The 22,937-nt window shown below is 34.6% G+C and overlaps 3 protein-coding genes and 1 long non-coding RNA gene across 4 annotated transcripts; 2 read left to right on the top strand and 2 right to left on the bottom strand.

Moving 5' to 3' along the window:
- The first annotated feature begins 53 nt into the window (after positions 1 to 53).
- mettl17 (methyltransferase like 17) lies at positions 54 to 7,246 on the top strand. Its single transcript, XM_008434016.2, has 14 exons — positions 54 to 242; positions 513 to 654; positions 739 to 891; positions 1,282 to 1,369; positions 1,482 to 1,563; positions 1,648 to 1,721; positions 1,798 to 1,892; positions 1,972 to 2,042; positions 3,265 to 3,372; positions 4,017 to 4,085; positions 4,172 to 4,222; positions 4,303 to 4,395; positions 5,328 to 5,524; positions 6,483 to 7,246. Exons 1-14 carry the CDS (start codon positions 174 to 176, stop codon positions 6,583 to 6,585), a joined length of 1,395 nt encoding a protein of 464 aa, XP_008432238.1. The 5' UTR covers positions 54 to 173; the 3' UTR covers positions 6,586 to 7,246.
- sdr39u1 (short chain dehydrogenase/reductase family 39U, member 1) lies at positions 7,094 to 11,514 on the bottom strand. Its single transcript, XM_008434012.2, has 6 exons — positions 11,371 to 11,514; positions 10,778 to 10,884; positions 10,535 to 10,617; positions 9,262 to 9,383; positions 9,019 to 9,171; positions 7,094 to 7,680 (listed from the first exon to the last, which is right to left on the bottom strand). The coding sequence occupies exons 1-6, from the start codon at positions 11,384 to 11,386 to the stop codon at positions 7,247 to 7,249; spliced, it is 915 nt and encodes a 304-aa protein (XP_008432234.1). The 5' UTR covers positions 11,387 to 11,514; the 3' UTR covers positions 7,094 to 7,246.
- A 1,072-nt stretch (positions 11,515 to 12,586) lies between these two features.
- On the top strand, positions 12,587 to 15,668 carry LOC103479527 (uncharacterized). The gene is made up of 3 exons (XR_535956.2): positions 12,587 to 12,773; positions 13,780 to 13,807; positions 13,999 to 15,668. It is a non-coding gene; the product is annotated as an uncharacterized LOC103479527 (long non-coding RNA).
- Positions 15,669 to 16,288: 620 nt separating this feature from the next.
- Positions 16,289 to 22,707, bottom strand: ltb4r2b (leukotriene B4 receptor 2b). Its single transcript, XM_008434011.1, has 5 exons — positions 22,619 to 22,707; positions 19,517 to 20,076; positions 18,070 to 18,270; positions 17,937 to 17,980; positions 16,289 to 16,748 (listed from the first exon to the last, which is right to left on the bottom strand). Exons 2-5 carry the CDS (start codon positions 20,057 to 20,059, stop codon positions 16,505 to 16,507), a joined length of 1,032 nt encoding a protein of 343 aa, XP_008432233.1. The 5' UTR covers positions 20,060 to 20,076; positions 22,619 to 22,707; the 3' UTR covers positions 16,289 to 16,504.
- Between the last annotated feature and the right edge of the window lie 230 nt (positions 22,708 to 22,937).

The following is a 22,937-nucleotide window of genomic DNA, read 5'->3' as shown; positions in this document are numbered from 1 at the left end:
TTTAGGGAAGAGTGAGTCCTCTTCGTATTTGTTTCAGAGTAGGAACAAAACATTCGGTCTAAGGGGTCGGACTTATTTTGTTGAGGCTCAGCTATCGTACGGTGTGCTTTACGAAAGCGTGGAGCAAAGTTGTTCATTTAACGGTGTTAAAGTTTATTTCTGATATCGAGAATATGGCGTCACGAAGTTACGGAGCCTGTTTTCTTTGTCAACGAGCGGCGGTGGTGAATATAATGTTCAGGGTGGGTGTAATTAGTAGCTGTCATTGAACGCAGCATCTTTACAATGGAGGTCAGATGATAGGACTCCTTAAACATTTACCTCTTTCGAACAGTATTTACCTTATTTAATTCAATTTATTTAACCTTATCACTAGTATTATTTTTGAAACAGTTTAAAAATCTTTAATGCTAAATTTGGACATCTAGAAATCTTTAAATGCAATAAAGAAAACTTTCTATGCTTGATTAAATATGTTTTAATACATACGTTGATTGTTTTTTCCTTTCCAGAGTGTGAGTTCAGCCTCACTTCCTCAGCCTAAGGTAGATTTCCTGAAAGGAGAACTTCACAGGAAGCATCCAGGTGTGACCAACCTGAAGACTGTCCGGCTACCCGAACAGCTCCAGCTGGCTGCACAGTCCATTATTCACAGTAGGTCCACCAGCTGGAGAATGGTTATCCAGAAATTAGACTCACTGCGTTCCTCGTTAATTAGCTTCATGTTTCCATCTACAGGAGTTCGAGTGCCTCAGCTTGTAGAACGTTCTCAAAAGCTCACAAGCTTCCTGTGGAGCCGGAAGAGAGCGGTCGAGGATTTGATGCTGAGGCAGAAAGCTGTGAGCATGGAGAAGGAACTGTGGGAGAAAGCCGTGCAGAACATCAGAGGAGGTGATGGACTGAAGGCAATTTGTGATGATAATCCATACAGTTCCTTACATTTTATGTGCTTATAAATTAGCACAAATGGGCTAATAAGCATTTTTGAAAAAAGGACAATACATGATTGTTTATAAATAAAAAATCCCCCCCAAAATCGTTGTGCATCTGAATTGTCCTGGTTTCATAAAGGCAATAGTTTTTGTTGTCCATTTTTTTCAGATTATCTGTCTCACACAGTCACAACATGATGAGAGTTTTAACAAATATGTAAAAAACATATCCCATATTATTTATAAAAGTTACATACTGCAGCTTTAAGGGGTAGGGATTCCTTTTCAAAGTGTGTCAGAAGGCTGACACAGAACCAGGAGTAATTAATTAACTGTGATCTTTTTGCAGATGTCGATGAGCAACTCCTGGAGGATCGCATCAGGAAGAAGGTTTTGTCGGAGCTCAGAAGAACGACGTATCGCTGGACGCCCCTAAAGTAACCGTGCATGCTGCTTGGTTTAAGCTTAGATTTGTTATTTATTGGAGCAGCCACATCTCACAGCTTCAGTTTAAGGCATATAAATGTCTCTGACCGCCTTGTGTTTCAGGTACGATGAAGACCTGAGCATGGTGTACATGGCGGCTCGGCTGGCTGGAGGCTATGCAGCAGTGAGGAGAGCTTTAAATGAGGTAAGTGTGCAGAAGATCACGTCTCCTCCAGCTGTTTCTATCAGCCCTGAATTAATATTTTATTTTTTTGTTGATTTTATTCAGATAAAGAAGCGAGATCCTTCATTTGCTCCTCAAACACTTCTGGATTTTGGTTCTGGCTTAGGAACCGTCGCCTGGTTGGTGTGCAAACTGAAACTTTTATTTGTTTGGCTGAAACTTAAATAATGTGTTGAGTGTCTCTCCGTCCATCAGGGCGTCTCACTCGTGTTGGGGCGACTCTTTGAAGGAGATGGTGTGTGTGGACAGCTCTGCAGCGATGAACGTTTTGGCCGAACAACTTCTCAAAGGTGCAGAAATGGATTTTAAAACAAACTGTGTCATTTTTTAAAGTGAGAAATGTTAAATTAGTTTGCTTTTTTTGTGCAGGAGACGATGAAAGAGCTCAACCACACATCAAACACATTTATTTCAGACAGTTTCTTCCCGTCTCTCCTAAGGTCAGTTTTAGTCCAAGAAAAATATTAAACCAACCACTAATAGATTTTTGTGCCAACCTTTTTCATTGGCACCCCGAGTATGTGCAAAAATCTTTCAAATAAAATGTTTTTTTTATTGAAGTAACATAATCTCACATTCAACAATTCCTGAAAATTTTATATTAGTTGAATCCACTGGCGTCCAATTGCTCAAATTTCTGCTTAAATCCTCGTATTTAGTAATCATTACTTAATAAATCTGTTCATATTTTCCTGTTTATTTACATTTTCTGACAAAATGAGGAAAAGTGTTTTAGTTTTTGACATTTTTGAGTTCATTCTGCACAGCTACAACTGCTCATAATGTACAAAGAATGTATCTGAGCTCTCCATGAAGGTCTAAAACACAGTCAAAATGAGTAAATTAGAATATTTCTAATGGATTACTTTATTCCAGTAAGTTAGTTTGTTAAATTAAACAGATTATATAGATTAATTAGACTCACGGATTGATGTTTTCAAGCCTGTATTTCTGTTAATTATTATAATTTTCTGCTTCCAGAGAATAAAACATTTAAGATCAGAATAATACATCAGGACAATAAAAAAACATTTTTAGAACAGAAATATGTGCTTAATTAAAAGAATACTTTCAATCTGACATGCTCATCTGTAATTTACTGAATATGATTGTAGATAATTAGTAAAAAAAATTTGTAACTTATCCATACAAGATTAATAATCTGAAAGTAAAATAAATAATATTTTTGGTTGTTAACGTATTATAATCTTTTTTTATCTACATATTTTTAAGTCTACTACTGCTGTGTGTTCAGTATGTTGACCTGCTATGCTGGAAGATAATAAATATTTAATATAGTATATGCATTATAGCATTGAATGAACTCCCATATTCCTATACAGATGCATATTTGTCTTTATATATATATATATAAAACGTTTCAGCAGCTGAAGGTTTTTCTTAAATATTAATTTTGTATCAACTCAGCCTTTATTTAACCAGGTGAGAACTAATTTACAACCCCAATCTGGGACTGAGGCCTCAGTAAAAGCAAGATAATAAATTACAATTATTTCAAATTGGAATAATTAAAAGCCTCAAACATATAAAAAAAAATTGACCAGCTTTATAACACACCTAAAAGAAATCTGTAGTTATTAAAGTAAATGTTGCAGGTTATCTTTTTTAATGAAACCCTGAAGGTCCAGGTTCTGTCTGCAGGTCCAGTTCGATTTGGTGGTGGCAGCTTTTACCCTGTCAGAGCTTCTCAATGCGAACGACCGGGCGGACGCCGTGACGACTCTCTGGAGGAAGACGAACTCCTACCTGGTCTGTACAGTCTGGGATCTATCTACTGTTAAATTTATATAATATACAAGGAAAAATGTAAATCATGTTGATGCAAAATTTAAAGAGTTTCTTCTAATAAATGAGTAACTAAACAAACACAAGAATAAAGTAACACAGAACTAGATATTATGAAGAAGACTAACAATAATAAAGAAAAGCTATAAAATTCTCAGAATAAATTGATCAACTAGGTAAAAAATCAATTTAAAAGTAAAACAAAATATCAATGAAGATAAATATTAAATTTAAATGGTAGCAATAATGAAGATCATAGTAATAATAATATAAATGATAGAGATTTTTTTTGTTATACATAAATAAAAATAAATATCATTTAAATAATTACCTAAATAAAATAAATATTTCTTTATTGTATATTTTGTTATCTAAAAATAATAAAAATAAAATAAACAATTATTTTGTAAATTTCTATTGTATAAATTAATTATATAAATTTCAAGAGGAAAATAAATAATAAGGATATAAGGGTTAGTATTTGTTTTCATGAGAATAATATTAATATTATTTATTTAAATTCTGAATAAGTACTTTAATAAAAAAATGGATATTAGATTTGCTGATTAGATTAATAATTAACCAATAATTGTAATGTTTGTATTTAGGTGCTGGTGGAAAATGGAACCAAAGAAGGCCATCAGATGATGATGGAGGCCAGAGACGTTTTGCTAAAGGTACTCAAGTATTTCACAAAACATTTCACAGTCATTTTGATCAGTAATATTAGTCCAGTGCAGTAATCCATATTATTGATCTCCAGAAACAGGAGAAAGTCGTTCATGACTCCAGACCTGCGTCAGTGTTTGCACCGGTAGGATTAAAATAAGCTTTAAAAGCCAGTTTTCCTCTGAGGCAGCAGCTTCAGGCTCTTCTTGTTGCTTCTGTTGTCAGTGCCCTCATGAAATGACGTGTCCCAAACTGGCCAAGGAACCCGTCACGCCCTGCAACTTCCACCAGCGCTACCATCCTCTTCCTCTGCCGGGGGTAAAACTCATCATCTGTTAATCCACCAAGCAGGACATCAGGAATAACTGTTTAGTTTTGAGCTTAAAATACATTTTGATGATGAAAGTAAATACTTTTATGTTGAGAGAGAGAAGGCCTGTCGCAATACATCAACTAATCAATTAATCGCATGGTAAATTAAAATGAGATCAATAATCTCCATTTGCATTATTTATTGTTTTTCTCTCTTTCTACCAAAAACTGAAAGTCTCCAGTTTGGCTCTTTGGTCTCAACTAGTTCTGTTTTTTTTAAGGATAATCTTGTTTACAGAGACTTCATAATTAATCTTCGTTGTTGTTTCTGTTGTTTTGTTTATTTATTTTGGATATTTAAAATGTCTTCCAGTTCCAGATAATTAGAATGTAAAACTAATGGATTTTTGAGAATGTTCTTACATTATTATCGTTATATTACTTGAAAACAACAATATTATCATTTATCGCATTAATTTCCTGAGCAATTTATCAACCAGCAAAACTTCTTAAAGTGACAAGCCTGATTGAGTCAGTTTGTTGAAACTTTTGTCAAAGTAAGCTTTTAGAAGCTTACTTTATCAAGTAAAGTAAAGCTTTACTAAGCAAGGCTTTACTTGATTAAGTAAAGTAAAGCTTTACTTTATTAAGTAAAGCTTTACTTTACTTAAGTAAGCTATTACTTTAGCTTACTTTACTTTATCAAGTAAAGTAAGCTTTACTTGATAAAGTAAGCTTTACTTTATCAAGTAAAGCTTTACTTTACTTTTTAGCTTACTTTTTTAGCTAAAAAGTAAGCTTTTTAGAAGCTTACTTTATCAAGTAAGCTTCTAATAGAAGATAATGATAGAAGATAAAAAAAACAATTGACAGGTGAGCATTTTGTTCATCAAAGCTTCCCGGTCACTGTTTTTTTTTTTTTTTTTTTTTTAATTCAGAGGCATGAGTGTCAGACAGAAAAGTTCAGCTACCTGATCCTGAGTCGAACCGGATCGGCAGAACCGACACCAGAAGGTCTGGACTGGGGCCGGCTGATCGCGCCGGTTCTGTGCAGAACGCGGCACGTCCACTGCCACGTCTGCTGCTCCGATGGACGGCTGCAGCACATGGTGGTGACGGCACGGAAACACAGCCGGTAAGAAAAACCGCTGGGCTGTGTTTACGGCGTGAAAATTATTATGAGAATTGTTGAAAACATGAACAGATCTCTCGTTTTTATATCGGTGAATATTCAGAATGTCAAAACGTTAAGTGGTTTTAAGAAACAAAAGACACATTAACTGGGGTAAAACTTCAACTATTTTATTCATTTTAATGTTATTTGATTGTGTGGTAACGCTGTGTTTGTGTGACATTAAAAAGTTTTCCAGAAAAAAATGTAAAAGTAAAAAGAGTATTAAATGACTTTAGTAAACGTAGGAACTAGATTTTAAAAGTTGAGTATTTTTTTTACTGTTACAGATTAAACGATGATTTCCACAGTTACAATTAGATAATGATTATTAAATGTAGTTATAATAGAGACAGAGGATCATAATAAATCTTTTAAAAAATACAATGTAAAATATCAGATAAATTTAAAATCTTAAAATTAAACAGTTCAAACATTAGATTTGACGATACCAAGATTTCCTCTTTTTCTACTACGAACAATTATTTCTTAAATTTGATTTTTTTTCTGTTTTTATTCAGATTTTATTTATAAATTTCTTGCATAAAAAACTATTAGTACTGAAACCATTATAATATTAGGTAATATTGAGTCTTCCTATAAGGTCCAATAATTAGTTTTTTATTATATTTGTAATGTTTTTATGGAGCAGAAAAGATCCTGGGAATAATCAGATGTAATGTAGTAAAAACTGGCAAAAAATATTCTTAGATTTTATTTTAGGGCAAAAATCTCCATCTCATTTTTTTTTTTTAATTCTCAAAAGGTTAAAATACGGCATCTATAAATGTCAGAAATGCTCCACAAATTTCAAGATTAATTTTTTTTCTTACTGGAGAAATTAACACCACTGTTTCAGACAGATCAGCTTGGAAAGTATTTGTGGTGCAGTTTTTATCTGAAATAAATTGTGTTTTGTCAGAGATATGTACCGCTGCGCGCGGAACAGCGAATGGGGAGATCAGCTGCCGATTGTTGAGTACGTCGAAGAAGAGACGGAGGTCCACAGCGACTCGGAGAGCTGATTCAGATGAAAACCTGGACGTTTAGGACTTCCTAAGTATTGGAAACAAAAATATCACTTTGGATTGGAATCTATTTTCCTCTTTCTGTGTTTTGTAGGTATGCCTCTATTACACATTTACATGTTTTTGTTGCCATGGTCAATAAGTTGTTGATTGTTCTGTTTTTAATTCTGATTTTCATTCAGTTAAAGTTTATTTCTAAAAATGTCAAAATAAAACTAACTTACTTGCAACCTTGTTGACTCATAACACTAGTAAAACATGGTAATAGCAGCAACATGGACTGGAGTAGGAACTAATGGTGCAAATTTCAAAAATTAAAGATGTTTTTTCTGTTATCATTTATATGGCATTTTTTGTAATCTGTGCACAACCATCTCATCTAATTTGCCCATTGAGATATCAAGATATGAAGGGAATTATAAATAAAATCCATTATTATTGTTATTATTTATTATTAATCATGTATATGTCATCTATTTGTGGAGTTTTAATGAGAGTGAAAACATCTGGCGAGTTATTTTATTGAATGTGAAAAAAGTCCCATTTCTTAAAATGAAGCAGCTTACAACATTTTTACCAATATATATAGAAGGCAGTAAATGATTTTCATTCATGTTTTTACAGAAAAGAAGATGAAATAAAGTTCCAATATCAGTTATTAACTCCCTACAATCTGTTTCAGAGCTAAGGTCAAGTCTGGGTACATGAACTGATATCCAGACTCCAGTGTTTTCAGGGGAATGACTTTCTGGCCCTGAGTGAGGATCACAGCCCTCTCTGAGCCCAACATGGCGCTCAAGACGAACTCGGGAACAGGCAAGATCGTGGGCCGCCTCAGGATCCGACCCAGCTCCTTGGTGAACTCGTGGTTAGTGGTGATCGCAGGTGCGACTCCGTTGTACACCTGCGGTGTGGGGGACGGGGCTTCGGTGTTCGCTGGGGGCTCCAGAGAGCGAGCGATGATTCCTGCCAGATCCGAGACGTGGATCCAGGGGAACGGCTGTCTTCCAGACCCCAAGGTGCCTCCGAGACCGAGCCAGAACGGCAGCAGCATCTGCTTCATGGCACCGCCGTCTCGACCCAACACTGCCCCTAGTGGACAGAAGGAGGAATGAGTGAAATAACGTCTGTCCCGTTAACAGCTACGTTAACACAGCAGGGGGACACGACGCAAATTTTTAGTTGTGCTTTCTTTTTAGAAGCTTCATTCGTCTTGTTATGATTTTCTGACAATCCTGTTGGCTCCCATTGCCGAATAAACTTAAAAGTAGACCCATAGACGGCGGCATCCGTTATTATTTCCGTAAACAGTGCGCTGCTGTGTGACGTTAGCGTTCTTCTTCTGCGCCTGCGCGTAGCAGTTGTAAACTGCTCACAGAAATTTGAATGCGGTCACATCCAACGAAATAAAAATCGGATTTCAGCAATAAATAGGTAACTAATCGGAATTGGGGATGATTTTCTTTTTGACTCTGATTTTAATCATTTAATAATTTATTTTCTCACTTTTTCCTTAAAATGAAATTACAAATGATAGAAAATATCTTTAAAAGCTGGCTTTTATTTCAGTCAATCCTGCTGTGTATGCCCTGAAATTAAAAGTTTAAATTAATAGAAAGTGTAAAACATGCTTATTACACAAATGGCAGCTAACTAAACAATGGAAACCCAAGGAGTGCAATGGTGGGAAAAAAAGCCAGATTTACGTAAAAAGCCAAAAATTAAGTAATGAAAATTCAAATAATGAAATCGATTATTGTAATTATCCAATAAGTAAAAGTAGCCAGACAGCTAGAAAAGACATGAAAATTAATACTAAAAAAACAAATATCTTTTTGCTTAACATATATATTGAAACAATATATATTATTGAGATATTATTTTAAATGTAATATTTTATTTTGCAGGAGTAATTCAACATTTTTAGAAGTTATTTTTTCCCCATTCTTTTCTCTTTTTTTTAGATATTTATAAGCTTTACCAAACGAGTAGAGGCTGTGTGAATGAAATTTAATTTTTATGCCTTAGAATAACAAAGTTTGTAATTGATGCTTTCCTGTTTAAAATTGTGTCCTATATTCTTGAAATAAAGAAACAACTTGTTCCACAATACTTGACTGAAGATTAAATTGTGCCACCAACAAGGTGATTCACAAAGAAAGTGCCTGAAAAGCATCTTAGATCCTGTGCTTTCTTTATATTCTGGACAAAAAAAAATCACCCAAAATAAAACTTTGAAAGACCTTTAGAAAAGCTGGAGATTTGTGGATTAAGACCACAGTCTACAAAAATGTCTGGCTCTTTGGAAGTAACTAAAGAAACCAGAGATGATTTAAAACGTTTGCATATTACTCTAAATGGGAGTAGGCATGAACAAATCTCCCTCAGCTTCTCTACTGCCCCTCTAAACGTCCCGCTCTCTGAACGTACCGGCCCGAATGACAACTTGTTTGGTGGTTTTCGCTGCGTTCTCAGGAAGAAACGCTGCAGCCTCCCACTCTTTGACGAGTTGTGAGAGGAGGTCAAAGGGCATCCACTCACTGTCTTCTGTGTACTCAGCTGTGAGACTGGGTTTGTAGCAAGCTGTGAGTCAACGAGGAAAACCAGACAAAATCAATCATGAATCTGAATCACACTTTGTGGCTTTTGCAGCTGCTAAGCGTAGATCCGTACCTATGCCTGAAACCAGAACCCAGGAGTGAGGAGGGCTGGAAGACGCAGCGATGGCTTCAGACAAAGCTTTAGTTGTGTCAATACGACTGGAGAATAAATCCTTTTTATAGCTTTCATTCCACCTGGAAGGACAAAAAATCAGGTTATAGATTTGACATAACACGACTGAAGGGTGTTACTAAATAAAGGAGTCAAAAGAAGGATACATTTTTAAATACCTAAAGATACCAGAAAAGGAAAGGTAGCAAATTTACACTAAACATGACAATTCAGTTGTTTTTACTATGTTATTTTATACAGTTTAAAAACTATTCCAACTACTTCTAACCCCTCATACACAAGGTTTAGTAAAGCCTCTTGTGAGCAGATAATATAAGCTCTAAAGCATATGGTTTTTCACATGATGCAAATAAATAAAAACAGGTTTATGTTAAAGTTTTGAGCAGGTTACTATGAAGCACAAATCTTGAGGTAGAGCAGTCCTAAAAGTGATTAAAATCAGGCTTTGTCGTTAAGTAAGCAGTACTTACATGCTGTTCATGTCTAAATTAAATTTTCCCAGCCTTGTTTTCCAAAATTCACAATTCTTCTAATTATTTTCAAATAAATATAGTCTTTCTTAATATTGGTAGAAATATGGATGGGGTCTACAAAAGCCTATCTCTGTCACTGTGACAAAAAATATTTATTTCTTCACAGTTGAGTAGTAATTAATTACATCTACTCAAAAGTATTTGGAAATACCTTTACAACTACTTAATTGAGTCATTGTATTGTGAAGTATTTACACTCTTACTTGAGTATAATTTCTGGATTTTCTACCTACTGAGTGAAAAACAAACATGTTTCACCAGACACAGAGACACCTGCAGGTTTTGTTAAAGTTTAGAAGTTTTATATTGAAAGGAACTGATTTGGAAACATTTTCTTTTGCCTGATTTTGTTATTTTTTGATAATTTGAACAGTTACTCAGCACCTGAGTAGACTTTATACCAAATACTTGTATACTCATGCTTGAGTAATTTCTTGGACGGCTACTTTTTACCTGTATTTGATTAAAAATATGTTAAAGTGGTATTACTCTAACTTGAGTACAATTTTTAGGTACGCTTCCCACCTTTGTCTATCTTATACTTAATATTTGGTGGCTACATTGTGATTATTACATACAGAAAAATGAGTTGCAATTGTTTTTCCATCATTGTGATGAAAATAGGCTTCAGAACCAAGTCAGATTACAGTATAAAAACCTTTCTTTTTTTGGGTTCTCACCATCGAAGGGGGTTAAGAACATTCTCTCCTGCCAAGTTGACGGCACCGTCACAAGGCGGCAGTCCGCGAGACTCCAGTTCTTTCTGCAGGAGCAAAAAATTACAACAATTCAAGAAATTACAGGCATATTTGGATTTATAGAGAAGCACAGTAATCAGTCATGTTGTAGAGAAGGAAAATCCCTGTTCACTGTTATCAATCAAGAGAAGGTAATGATTGAGGAGCTGAACCTCCTGGTCATACCCATGTTATCCTTCCTGGACCAGGCTGACGGGATATCAACGTGACCTCGTGACCTTTGTCTCTGAGCAGGCGTGTCAGCTCACGACCCACAAAGCCAGAGCCCCCTCCTGAGAGACAGACACATATCACACATACAGACTGTAAGCATGATGGAAAATTGTAAATTATCTTGCAATATATCAACTTTAAGAAAATACCATAAACTCACTAAAATGGTAAAAGGCTGCATGATACACTAATTAATCAATTATTTCATGCTTCAAAGCATACAGTTGTGCTGACACCGTATTCAACCCCCCTAAAAGGATCGAGCAGCTGTAAATAGTGCGCATGCGCATTTTACATGCTTACAAAACAAAACACATGCGTGGATTTTGCTTAAATAACAACGAAATTCAAAATGCAGAGATCTCGTTTTATCTTTCAACTGATGGCAGGATTTCAGACGCACCTGGATTATCTGTTGCATTAAATATGAATAAAATCCAGGATTTGTCAGCAGCTCTAACCTTAGCTTAGCAGTCTTACAAGCTAACTTGAAGTATTTTGACCTTTCTGAGAATTTAACTGATAACTGTAATAGCTTTTCTTACCGATTAAGACTCTCATGGCCAAGGGTTTCCACCCAGCGCTGACTTTAAATCACTCAACTTCGCCGCTGGTAAGAGGTTTCTCCTCTGTCTGTCACTCTTAAGTTCTCACTACGCTTTTTTCTCCTACGTTTGGACCAGTGGGCGTTCCGTACTACAATATGGCAAACTACATTTTGTAGTTTTTTTCCTTCTTTTATTCGCTGAAAACATCTGCCACCTGCTGGTTTTGTGTGATAATTTCATGCAGTAGTAGAAGGACTATTACTGAATATAAAAACTCAATAGATTAATTTATCATATTTTTCATGTTTTAAAAACTTTGTAATAAGTTTCTTCCACTTCAAACTATGTTGTATTTTGAGGTGTTTTATCACATTCAGTTTGTGCATTATGAGTATGCGTGTATTTGGATTATTTATGTGTTGGGAGTTTACCACATGTTATTAAAATGGATAAACGTGTTCATATTTATGACAATACTTTTATATATAACTGCTAATTTGGGATAATTTTTATTTAAAAAGACTTGGGTAGATTTTATAAATTTTACTTCTTTTTCTCCTATTTTAGATTTGATTTTACTTTGTTTTGATTAATATTTTTGGTTATTTTCTTGTAAGTAATATTGCCTGTGTATTAGTTTAATAATTCCAATATATTCTATCTCATACAGATAAACAACGAATCTAAAATACTTAAAATGATCGTTGTAATAGAAAAAAAAGTTAAATGTTCATAATTCAAATTATTGAACTGACCAATCTAATTCAAAGGAGTCAATTTATAATGGAGTTGTTAAGACAATAAAGCAGGTTTATTTTTATGGACATTGTTTTTGTATACAATGAATGTTTAAATATGATGTGCAGTGAACAAACTTAATTGTACCCATATTTTGTAAATGTTTTTATTTCATCTTGCAGCTTAATAATTGTTTCCAAGATGAATATATAATGTTTACTTAATGAAAAAGTTGAGACATTTTGTAGTATTTGGCTGGGTATGAAGGATAAATACAAATATAAAAAAATATATACGTTTCCCCAGTATTTATTTTTCTATTTTCAGCCTGTAAAAATAAAACAAGGCCATCTTGTAAAACAAACTCATATCAAGTTAATTCACTATAATGTGATTGTAAAGTTGTTGGTCTAATTTGGAATTATTTATAAATTTGGGACCTGAGAAGCTTTGATTTCAACAGTAACGTGTAGTAGTGACAGCAAATTTTATGTTGCCGTAAACCGGAAGTTGCCCGTGTGTGACGCCAAACACGTGGTTTGATAAAGAGATAAATTGAGGCGCAGCCTCATTAACATTCTCTCTTCCTTGTCGCGGTGCAGGAGGAAGGAGTGGCGGCTACAAAGAACTAAGAAATCAGCAGTTTTAAAGCCTAAAATGCGGTAAGTGTCGTATTTTTCGTGTCCGGTTTGTTTTCTTCTTTGGTGATGCATTTGATGCTGAGCAGGTGGATGATCGTTGCGGTTTAGGATCATCTTTAGCTCTTTGTTGCAGCGTTAGCGCCAAAACCGACCTCATGGTTTGATTTCACAGGAGATACTCGACAAGAAAAGCGTTCAAATAAAAGCTCAGAGGCATTTGATGATTTCTGTAAAACTGCTAAATTCGTAATGGGGTCAGGCAATTTGTGCTGCACAATATTTATTTGACTTAAGCTGAAATCATCATTTAAGTTAATTTATTGTAAGTTGTATTATAAAACTGGTATTTTGTTATTTTGATAAATTGCCTAAACTATTGAGTTATTGTTTCTGAAAACCCTCAATTCATTTTTTCTAAAAAAATAAGCACATCAGACCTATTCAAAAGATTTCCATTATATACATTTTAATTATCACATTTCTAAACTGACTTGTTATTTACCTGAGTCATAAGGTGATGGGTTCAATGAGAAGTTGCCAAATTGGCTAAGGTATTTGCTGTATTTCTACCATATTGATGAAAGTTTAGTGGAAGGAAAATGTGTGGTGTATTAAGAGGTGCATGAGCCACAGCCACGATCTGTGTCAAAGATTAAGGTATATCCTTCATATCTGTTGGAAATTGGGTTCTCGACCTAGGAGATGTTTACCTTTTCAGAAAAAAAAACATTTTTTATATAATTAGGAAAAAAATTAAGCTTATTGAGATGCACCTCTAGTTTTCCCCTTAGTGGCTGTACTGTGAGCTATTTGGTAAAAATCCTGAAAGTTTCCTTTTTGTCGTTGGTGTGTCGCACTGAACTTTTAGAGTCAAACCTTGCATGATGAGTTGCATGTGAGTCCGTGTTTCACCTGAAACTGATGATTATACTTTCACTGCACTGATGGGTTTGACTTTACTGATGCTCTCCAGGTTTAGGCCACCACAATTGAGACTAAACTTAAATTTCCTTTCTCTTCTTTTTAGGAAGGATGCGTTATGAAAACCGTTTGAGGTAAGAACCGTCTGGTTTTAAAGTAGCATCAAATGCTAGCTAGCGTCTAGTTTTGGTTTACAGTCCTGTACATTTCTACTCTGATTTTGGTTTGTGGTCTAGTAACAGATGGATGCAGAAGTTAGATTTTTACCTTTTGTAACATTAAGTTGAACAAACTGATCTTTAACTGTTTTCCTTTTCCTCCACAGGTGGGATGTCAGGAGTCTACTTGTTGACCCAATGTCTCAATCTGAGAAATTTATACTGATTTCAAATGTTACATATCCTGGAAGAGCTACCTGTAAAAAAAGACAGTTTTAATTTAAAGCCTAAACGACAATAAACTACTCTGCAAAAAAAGTAAAGCCTCAGATTTTCTGTGTAAATGTTTTTCCAAGGTGTGAAGTTTTTTTAGATGAGTTCCTATTGGATTACAGCTTCAGATGTTCGAGTGTAGATTGTTTCAGTCTAAAGTTTTGCGCCTCACTTGATCATGATCTCTTTTGTAAATGTCCTCAACATCTTTTCACTCAGTTTGCAGGAGGCTTTGTACAAAAATTCTTTCTTGACTTGAACACATTTTATTCATACACCTAAAAAACCAGGAAACAAAAAAGTAAACGTTATATTGGGAAAGAAATGCATGAAAAATGTACAGTGCAAGTTGAGATGCAAACTCAAGAACAAAGCAAATTCACCTGCAAAGGTTTTCCAAACTGTATGTTGGATTATACTTTTGGTGTAAAAAGAAATTCTGACAGAGGAGCATATGAACAAACAGAATACAATGGATGTTTAGCAAGAAGAAAACGATAAACATTCCAGTAGTTTTTCGTGTTTACAACAAAAAGCATAAACTGGGACAGATTATCGATGCAGATTAATACTTGGCTCTCTTGCCTCAAAGAAAAAAAGGTTGTTTCAGCACTCGGAGACATGCTTGTTTCCTCAGAATCTTCTGAAGTTGGATTCCCATCTTTGTAAATGCCAGATTGTTCCAAATACCCCATAGCAGCTCATCTTTTGATTGTTGGTTTAGTTGTTTCTTACACCCTTAAATATCTGGAGCATGAAGAAGCGTGAATATTAAATGTTCAATAATGGTAACATCCAACATTAGACAATGTGAATTTCTCTCTGAGATTAATAAAGTATATATCCATTCATTCGCTACTTTTTTGCTAGCTGGTTTTAGCCAGAACACTCTGGTTCAAATCTAACTGAACTTATTCCGTTAACTGTTAAAATTCATTCAGCATTTGTCGTGTCCAGTAAGTTTATATAGCTAGTTTTGTGAGTAAATGTATTAAATCTAATAGTTTTAAGTGTAGAATTGAAGTTCGTTTCCAGCTTTAGCTTATTTAGCCACAGCGCTAATGCTAGGTAGCTGAACGTCTTAACGCCACAGATGGTTGTCATGGAAACGGTTTCCAATTTGTCAGTAACTTAATGCCTTTACTCCTGGGAGTCCCAAGACATGAGATCATGTTTTGTTTTTTCAAGATGCAATTTGTCATTGTAATAAGTTTAAATAATTTTAAATAAACCTGTAAAATCATGTGAGGTTGCACAGAACACATTTATACAAAACAAGACCATTTAAACAATTTAAAGAGTAATCACAAACCAGCTTGTAAGTTTTATTTTTTTTACATACTGGTCAAACCAGTTTAGTTAAACTGTCTTATTTTGTTAGAGCATTAAGTTTTGTGGACACACGGCAAAAAATTGCTATATGGAGTTAAATTAATTGTTGGAATTAGATTCATTTAGTTGAATATATTTTTCTTTTTTAAAACTTTATGAAAGCACATTTTAAAACTGAATTTGTCTTTCAGACAAACATTATTTCTGCTCAGAAACATTGGTTAAAATTCACAGTTAAAAAGTATGCACACTGTTATATTTTTTAAATTGTATTTATCATAGACAGTAAACCTTTTTAAAATACAACAATAGGCATGTCTTATCAAGCTCCTCTTCTGTGAAACGATAGCATTCAGTTTTTGTCCTTGAGACATAAATGGGAATAATACTCATTTATTCCAACTCTTGTTGAATAATAATGTTTTTACTAACATCCTTAGTTGTTTCTGTGCTTCCATGTTTAAGGACGATTGCAGCAAATATGAGATTCAATGCAATCTGAGAATTTTTTTTTTTTTCCACTAACGTTTATTAGATTGTTTTGGAGCTAAACATCAGTTTGGTTAAACTGGACTTATTTGAAGGAATATTCTGACTATGGTTGAAATTAATGTGACCATACTAATTAAAAATGTCCCCGTTTTTTATGTAAAGTGCTTTCAGCTGACAGTTGTGCCTTTACATAAATTAACAAAATATTGTTGGAGGGAAGCAGTTTTAGGTTTATGTGCTGATTAGCTCTGGAGCTAACTCCCTGAAAATCTGAGATGTGCAAAAACAATCAGGACTGATAACATTCTGCAGTTTTAAACTACTAATATATGAATTGTTATTAAATAGAATTATTTTGTCTTTTTTTTCTCACACTATGTTGGTAATCCAAGCAAGAATTGGAAAACCTTTATATATGATGTAGCAACTTTATCACTGAAATTAAAGTTTGTCAGAGAGTTTATCCTGTAATCATTTATGATGGTTTAAAAAAGTAAAAGTTCTGTTGTGAAAATTGGTTTTTCCCACAAGTAGATTTGCACATTTTACAATTCGTGGTCCATTTAATGCTCTAATCTAGCCCACTGTTGCAATGGTAGAGTTGTTTAAGATATTGTTCATTTCTCCTGCACTCCCTTTCTGTTTACTGGCTGTTTGGTCCGATGATGCCGTGCCGTCGAAGAGCTTAGCCATGAAGGCTAAGCCGTTTTTCTTGATGTAGGACTTTCCAGCGAAGGTGTAAAGGATGGGATTGGCACAGCTGCTGAGAAAAGCCAAAGCTGAGGTCACAGCTCTGCAGGACTCATGAATCAATTCCAATCTGTGGGTTAAAAAAGATGGGGAAAAAATGTTAACTACAGCAAAAAGCAACAGTTAGGATCCTGTAGAGACAAAACCTCTCACTCTGACATTGATGTTTACATAAATACTCCACTCAAAATAAGAGACGGAATAAATATGAATAATAAATTGAGCAAAGACAATTTTCAATTAAAACTTCGAAACCAACAAAAAGTCAAAAAAATCCAAATTGAACAAATAACAGTTCCTATATACATAAAAAATCCTTAACTAATTTAAATTCTCTCTCCTCAGATGTTAATAACTACAAGGCAAAATGTTCATGTTTTTGAAAAGTTTACTATAGAAATACATGCACAAAAAAATCAGCTTTTCCAAGGATTAATAAGACATGCAAAATCCCTGCTGCTGTTAAATTTGGGTAATTTGCTTTTGATCACATTATTTTTGGTAAACTACCATTACTGTTCATATGTTGGATCCTTTTCCTCTCTATAGATCCAAAAGTGCCTCAGGGTTCTATTTTAGGCCCCATTCTCTCTATAATCTCTGTACTATTTCATTAAATGTCACATTTAATTTATGTGCTAATGACACATTTATCTGGTCAAATGACTAGTCAAACATAGCACAACTTAAGTTTTACATCCTGTGCATGGCTAGAAGTATGTGAGTTGCTTGCAAACATTTCTGTGCAAATGGAAAAACAAAGGAAAACCTTTCCCTCCCTTTCCAAACTCATCGCTACAAAAGTTGTAACATTGAGCACAGATTTGTAATCTGTCTCCTGGGCTGTACTGCCAAACACATTTACAACAAAGGTCATTTTGTAAGAGAATTGGGAAAGGAGAACTTAGAGTGTAGATGAAAATTATCCATAATTATGCAATAGTGAATGTTTAGAATGCAACTGCCAACACTGAATCAATGTTAGACCAATCTGTAACCTAATTACTTCAGCCTGAAATTGCCTGGTTACACCTTAAAAAGGAAATGCCACAGATAACAAAAAAACAAAACAAAAAAAAAACAGAAAAAGTGATAAAACATTAAAGATTCCAGTAAAAAAACATGATGCCTTAACAGAATACACAGTAAATATGGTTAACATACAGAAATGTGAACATAATGAACAATTTTACCCTTAATATTCAGTAATACATCTTAATAGAGTAGTAAAAGTATAAAGCAATTTCATTTTACTCACTTTTTTCTAGTTTCTGACTTCTTCTTATACCACTCAGCTGCAACCTGGGAGTCACAAAAAGCTTTAATGAAAACAAGAACCCAGGAGCAGAGAAAGGAAATGTTTGGTTACAGGTTAAAAACGTTTTACTCACCTGCACCATGTTGATTACATGGTATGGAAACCAAAATATGCCAAATGTTATAACAATAGCGAGGATGAGTTTTTCGCTGCGAATCCTTCGCTGGAACTGGGTCTGTCTCAGGCGTCTCAGGGTGAGGACATAGCAGGTTATGATGGCCGCATACGGGAGGATGAATCCTGAAACTGTCTCTAAAGAATACTGAAACCGGACCTGACCAGAGAAGCAAGGAAAATAAGTTAAAATTATAATAGAAAGAAACTGAAAAACATATTTTACATGGGGAAAATTGAGACTGTTGAACCTTTCTAGTTCATGGTTTTGTAATTTTTGTGAAAATAGTTTATTTTCCTTTACTTGTACAAACCTCTATGGTTTGCTCTTTTCCGTTATGTTCATTCGAAAAATTGTGGCATTCAAATTCCCAAGGTACATTCTTTGTTGGGCAACTTTTAGTTTATAGTAATTTTGCTATTTTCTTCTAACTACTCACTTTTTACGCATTATTTATACTTTTCAGTTGGGCTAAACAAAATGGCTGAAAAAGCACAAAATAAGATCACATTACAAGCGTTTCATATCAGTCGATACTGATAATTATTGATTTGTTTTTTGTTTTGAATATCTGAAAAACTGCCAAGTGGTGATCGCTCAAGTGACTGAACAGGTTGCTAGGTAACCAAAGAGTGAGTGAGTTGCTAGGTAACCAAAGAGTAAGTTGATTCCATAAAGTTTGCATAGGCTGAGGCCTGAGAGGTTGAGCAGCCTACTTCTCCCAGAATCCCATGAAGTTCGAAATTATCGAACATTTTAGTACAATAAAAAAGTATTTGGTAAAAAGTCTGCTCCAGTACCGAGTAACTGATCAAATTATCAATCATTTCACATTTAATAATTCCATAAAAAGATGGACCAAAATATAAGGATTAAGGACAAAAATGACAATAATTTATATAAGTAGCAAAAATCAACAAAATCAGGCAAAATAAATGCTTTCCAAATCAATTTTTTCAATAAAACATATGAAACTTTAACAAAAACTGCAGGTGGGTGTGTGTCTGCTGAAATTTTGGTTAAAACATGTTTGCTATTCATTCAGTGGGTAGAAAGTTCAGAAATTTTATTCAAGTAAGAGTGGAAATACTTCAAAAATAAAATTATTGACGTAAAAGTAATAAGTCCAGCGTAGCAAAAATACTCCTAAAAGTTTGTTTTTTTTTCAAAAGTTACTCAGGTAAATACAATTGAGTAAATGCAACTAGTTACTACCCAACTCTGAGTAAAGGTAAACATCAGATCCAGTTAACATCAGCGTTTTTCTTTTCTTTTTTTTTTTACTAATTTGTGTCTTCTGTTTTCCCAGCTACCATGATGAAATAATCAGATGCTTCACTCATTTTGTATCAGTAGAAAGTACAAGTCAAAAAGGGTTTTCACTTTGTGAGAGGAGTGGACTTACATGAGTGGGCCAGGTGTGGTTGGGTGAACACACAATCCGTGAATTATTCTCGCTAAAATCCGGCTCAATTTCCAGTTCTCGAAACACCAGTGAGGGGATGGAAATCACCATGACCAGCACCCACATTCCCATGATCACCCTCGTCACAACCTTTCTGCTTAACAGGTGCAGTTTCTGTGGAAACAGCACCGCCACCATCCTGTGTACGCTCATCAGTGTGATCAGGAAGATGGAGGCGTACATGTTGGCGTTGCACAAGTAGAAGAGGCCTTTGCACATAACGGGTCCAAAGATCCACGTCTGCTTGGCCAGGTAGATGATGAAGAAGATGGTGAGGGCCATGATGAAGCCGTCCGCACAGGCCAGGTTGAGGATGAGGATGGTGGTGACGGAGCGCTTCCTGGTGCGCGCCAGGATGCTCCAGACGATGAAGAGGTTGCCGGGGACGCCCAGGAGGAAAACCAGGGTGAGGATGAGGGTGCCGATGGCTGTGGCGTAGTCGTTGCTCACGGCACTGTCTTCCTCATTTGTGGAAGCTGTCATTCTAAAATGATTTGATTCTATAAACGAGAAGTAGTTAGAAATTGTACATTTCATCACCAGTTTGTTTCTAAAAACAATCAGAAGTCCTTCTGGACCTGAAAGCAGAAGAATCAAACATTCATTCTATACTTATTTAATTTATATTTTTATTTAATTTGTCTCAAAATTATTGACTAAAATGTCAACAACAAAACACTTGTATTTTCCTGCAGCCATTGTACAGCACATACAGCAGTTGCTAAGAAACGGAGCAGTGCTCATTGATTGTAACTCAACAGTCAGGAGGTTTTTGAAATGGCTCATTTTCCAAACACCAAAAACCTTTAAGTTATTTGGGGGAAAAACAGCTTGACTGGTTTTTTTTTTTAAAGAAGTTGGGTTGTTTTTAGAAGCAGTTGAGACTCAAATTGAAGTATAAAAAAGTGGAAAAAGATTAATTTTGCAATTAAAGAATATTGGTTCATGTTGATTATAAACATAAGCATGTTTCAAGCATATACAATAAAGTTTTTTTTTTAAATCGTCAGATATGACACAAATTAAGTAATTTGGTTGCAGTGAATGTAGAAGACGAAGCATCAAGCATAAGAACAGTAGACTAGCTGTCAAGTAAGGTGGTGGCAGAATTATGCTGGGTGGCTTTTCTTTTTTTTTTTGTTACCAGAGGTCTGCACAAAGCTGGTGGAAAAAGAAAAGATGGAGGCTTACATTCGTAATAGGATGCATTAGGGTTATTCAACAGGACAATTATGCCAATCACACATCATAATGGTTTTAGAGTAGAATAAGCAGGCAAATATGAAGCCTCTGTAATGGCCTCCCCAAAGCCATAAACCTCCTAACCCTTTCTGAACAATTATTGACTAAAAGCCACATCCGTGCCGGGAAACCATATATTTTAAAAGAAATGACATCTGAAGAGAAAAGTGATCAAATATCCACCCAGACAGAAGCTCTCTAATGGTGTAGTTTTCTCCACGACTTGCTAAGTGACATTTATTTAAATATTAAGAGATTTAAACCAATAAACCACCCAGATTATAACGACTTCTGTGTGAGGAAGACACAAGCTTTTCATAATCATCAAATCAGTTGTGAATTTCATTATCCACTATAAAACTCAACGTATTGGCCTTATTATTATGATTTTTGCACATTCAGACACTTTCTGCAATAACTTTTTTTAAGGTTTGCTTTGTAAACTTGTATGAAATGTATAAACAGATCTTAAAAGAGGAAGCAGATAAAGAAAAAGATGCTTTTCAACCACTTTAAATCATAAACGATGGGAAAGATTTGTTTACAGGATGTCTGCCAACCTGATGTAATCTTTGAAATATCTCCAGCAGGCTAAAGCATGCAAGAAAACTGGCAGCAGTGCGTCAGAGGAGGGGACTGTTTCAACACAATTTTTTATTAATCTTTTAATGTTCTCCAAAAATCTTTTTCTTATTATCATTTTGCTTGTTAACTTTGTAGGTCAGAGATTAGTTGACCCTTGGACTGACCACAACATGCCAATAAAAGTGAAGGATGTGGAAAGATGAAGTTTTCATTTCTTTATTAAGAACTCATTTCCTGTGCCCAGTATCCAAAGAAGACCATTTATGTATTTTCCTCTTATGGCTTCATTAAAATTCCCAGGTACCCAAACAATGCATTAGGATCTTATCTTCACATGTATCTCGCATGAGGTAATAATAAAATATGTAGTTTTATAATTGTTTAGATTACAGATTGAAATAATCTGACCTTCAGGAGTACATGAACATGTAACACGTGGAAAAGCTGGTCATTTGAGTAATTTCATGATCATTCTTTGAATTAACTTGTGTGTAAATAATGCTTTATAATACAGTTAGGATAAAAAAAAAAGTCATAATCAATGGCAGATTTAGATTTAAAATGAATTTTTAATCAACCAAGAAGTTTGTTTCTGACATAAAAAGAGACAAACTTCTATCAATGACGGAAAAAAATCATTTTAATGTATCAACTTAGAATAAATGCTAATGATTACTTATAGTCTTTTTGATAGTTAATTGGAAACATATTTATATTTTTACAACAACTATAAAACCCTGCTTTCAGTTGCTGAGTAGGTTGTTCATGTTTCCACTGGTGTTTTAAAATCTTCATCAAATAATTTTTAATCTACATTCAGTCAGAGAATATAGATTAAAATGTAAAAAAAAAAAAAAAAAAAAAAAAAAGAAATTCAATGTTATTTCACTTTAAGAAGAACTCATCAAATGCAGAGACACATTTTTATTTACATTTTAGCAATTTAACTGGCAGTTTTATTGATACTGGACCACAACTGGCTGGTTTATGATCTAGACTGTAGATACTTAAAACCTAAATCTGCCAAGAGTTTGAATCATTTTGTTTTCTTTTTCCTGTAAAGCATGCCTGAGAACCCATGTTTGCTTGTAAATATTTACAGTGGATCGGAGCAGTCCAAAAGTATTAACATACTTTCCCACAGATTTGTAGTGTGGACAAATTCAGAGGAGAAACATGGCGGGTAAAAGTAAAGGAAAAGTCAGAATTACTAACCTCTAAGTAGGGAGTCTTGTTGTTGGACGGAAATATCCGGCTGTTGTCCCGCTTTGAGTCTCTGTTAGTTCATTAAAGAGGAGATTATGTCCTTCCCCACAGGCTGTAACATGCTGCGGTTTTACAGACAGAGAGGTGTGTCCTTCACTAACACTCAGACTCCCCCTCTTCTTTTCACTTTCATATCCCAATTTATGATCATTAACTCAAGTATTCAGATAAAATCAAACACTTTTTTTATTATAAACAAACGTGCATGTTTGTGGAAACTTGCCCAAATGTTGGGAGACTAAGTGTACATTCGTGTTGTCCTGAAAAT

The sequence above is a fragment of the Poecilia reticulata genome, linkage group LG17 (genome assembly GCF_000633615.1).
Source record: "Poecilia reticulata strain Guanapo linkage group LG17, Guppy_female_1.0+MT, whole genome shotgun sequence".
Taxonomy (NCBI): Eukaryota; Metazoa; Chordata; class Actinopteri; order Cyprinodontiformes; family Poeciliidae; genus Poecilia; species Poecilia reticulata.
The sequence above is the reverse complement of the archived record's forward strand: the minus strand, read 5'-3'. Positions and strand labels throughout refer to the sequence as shown.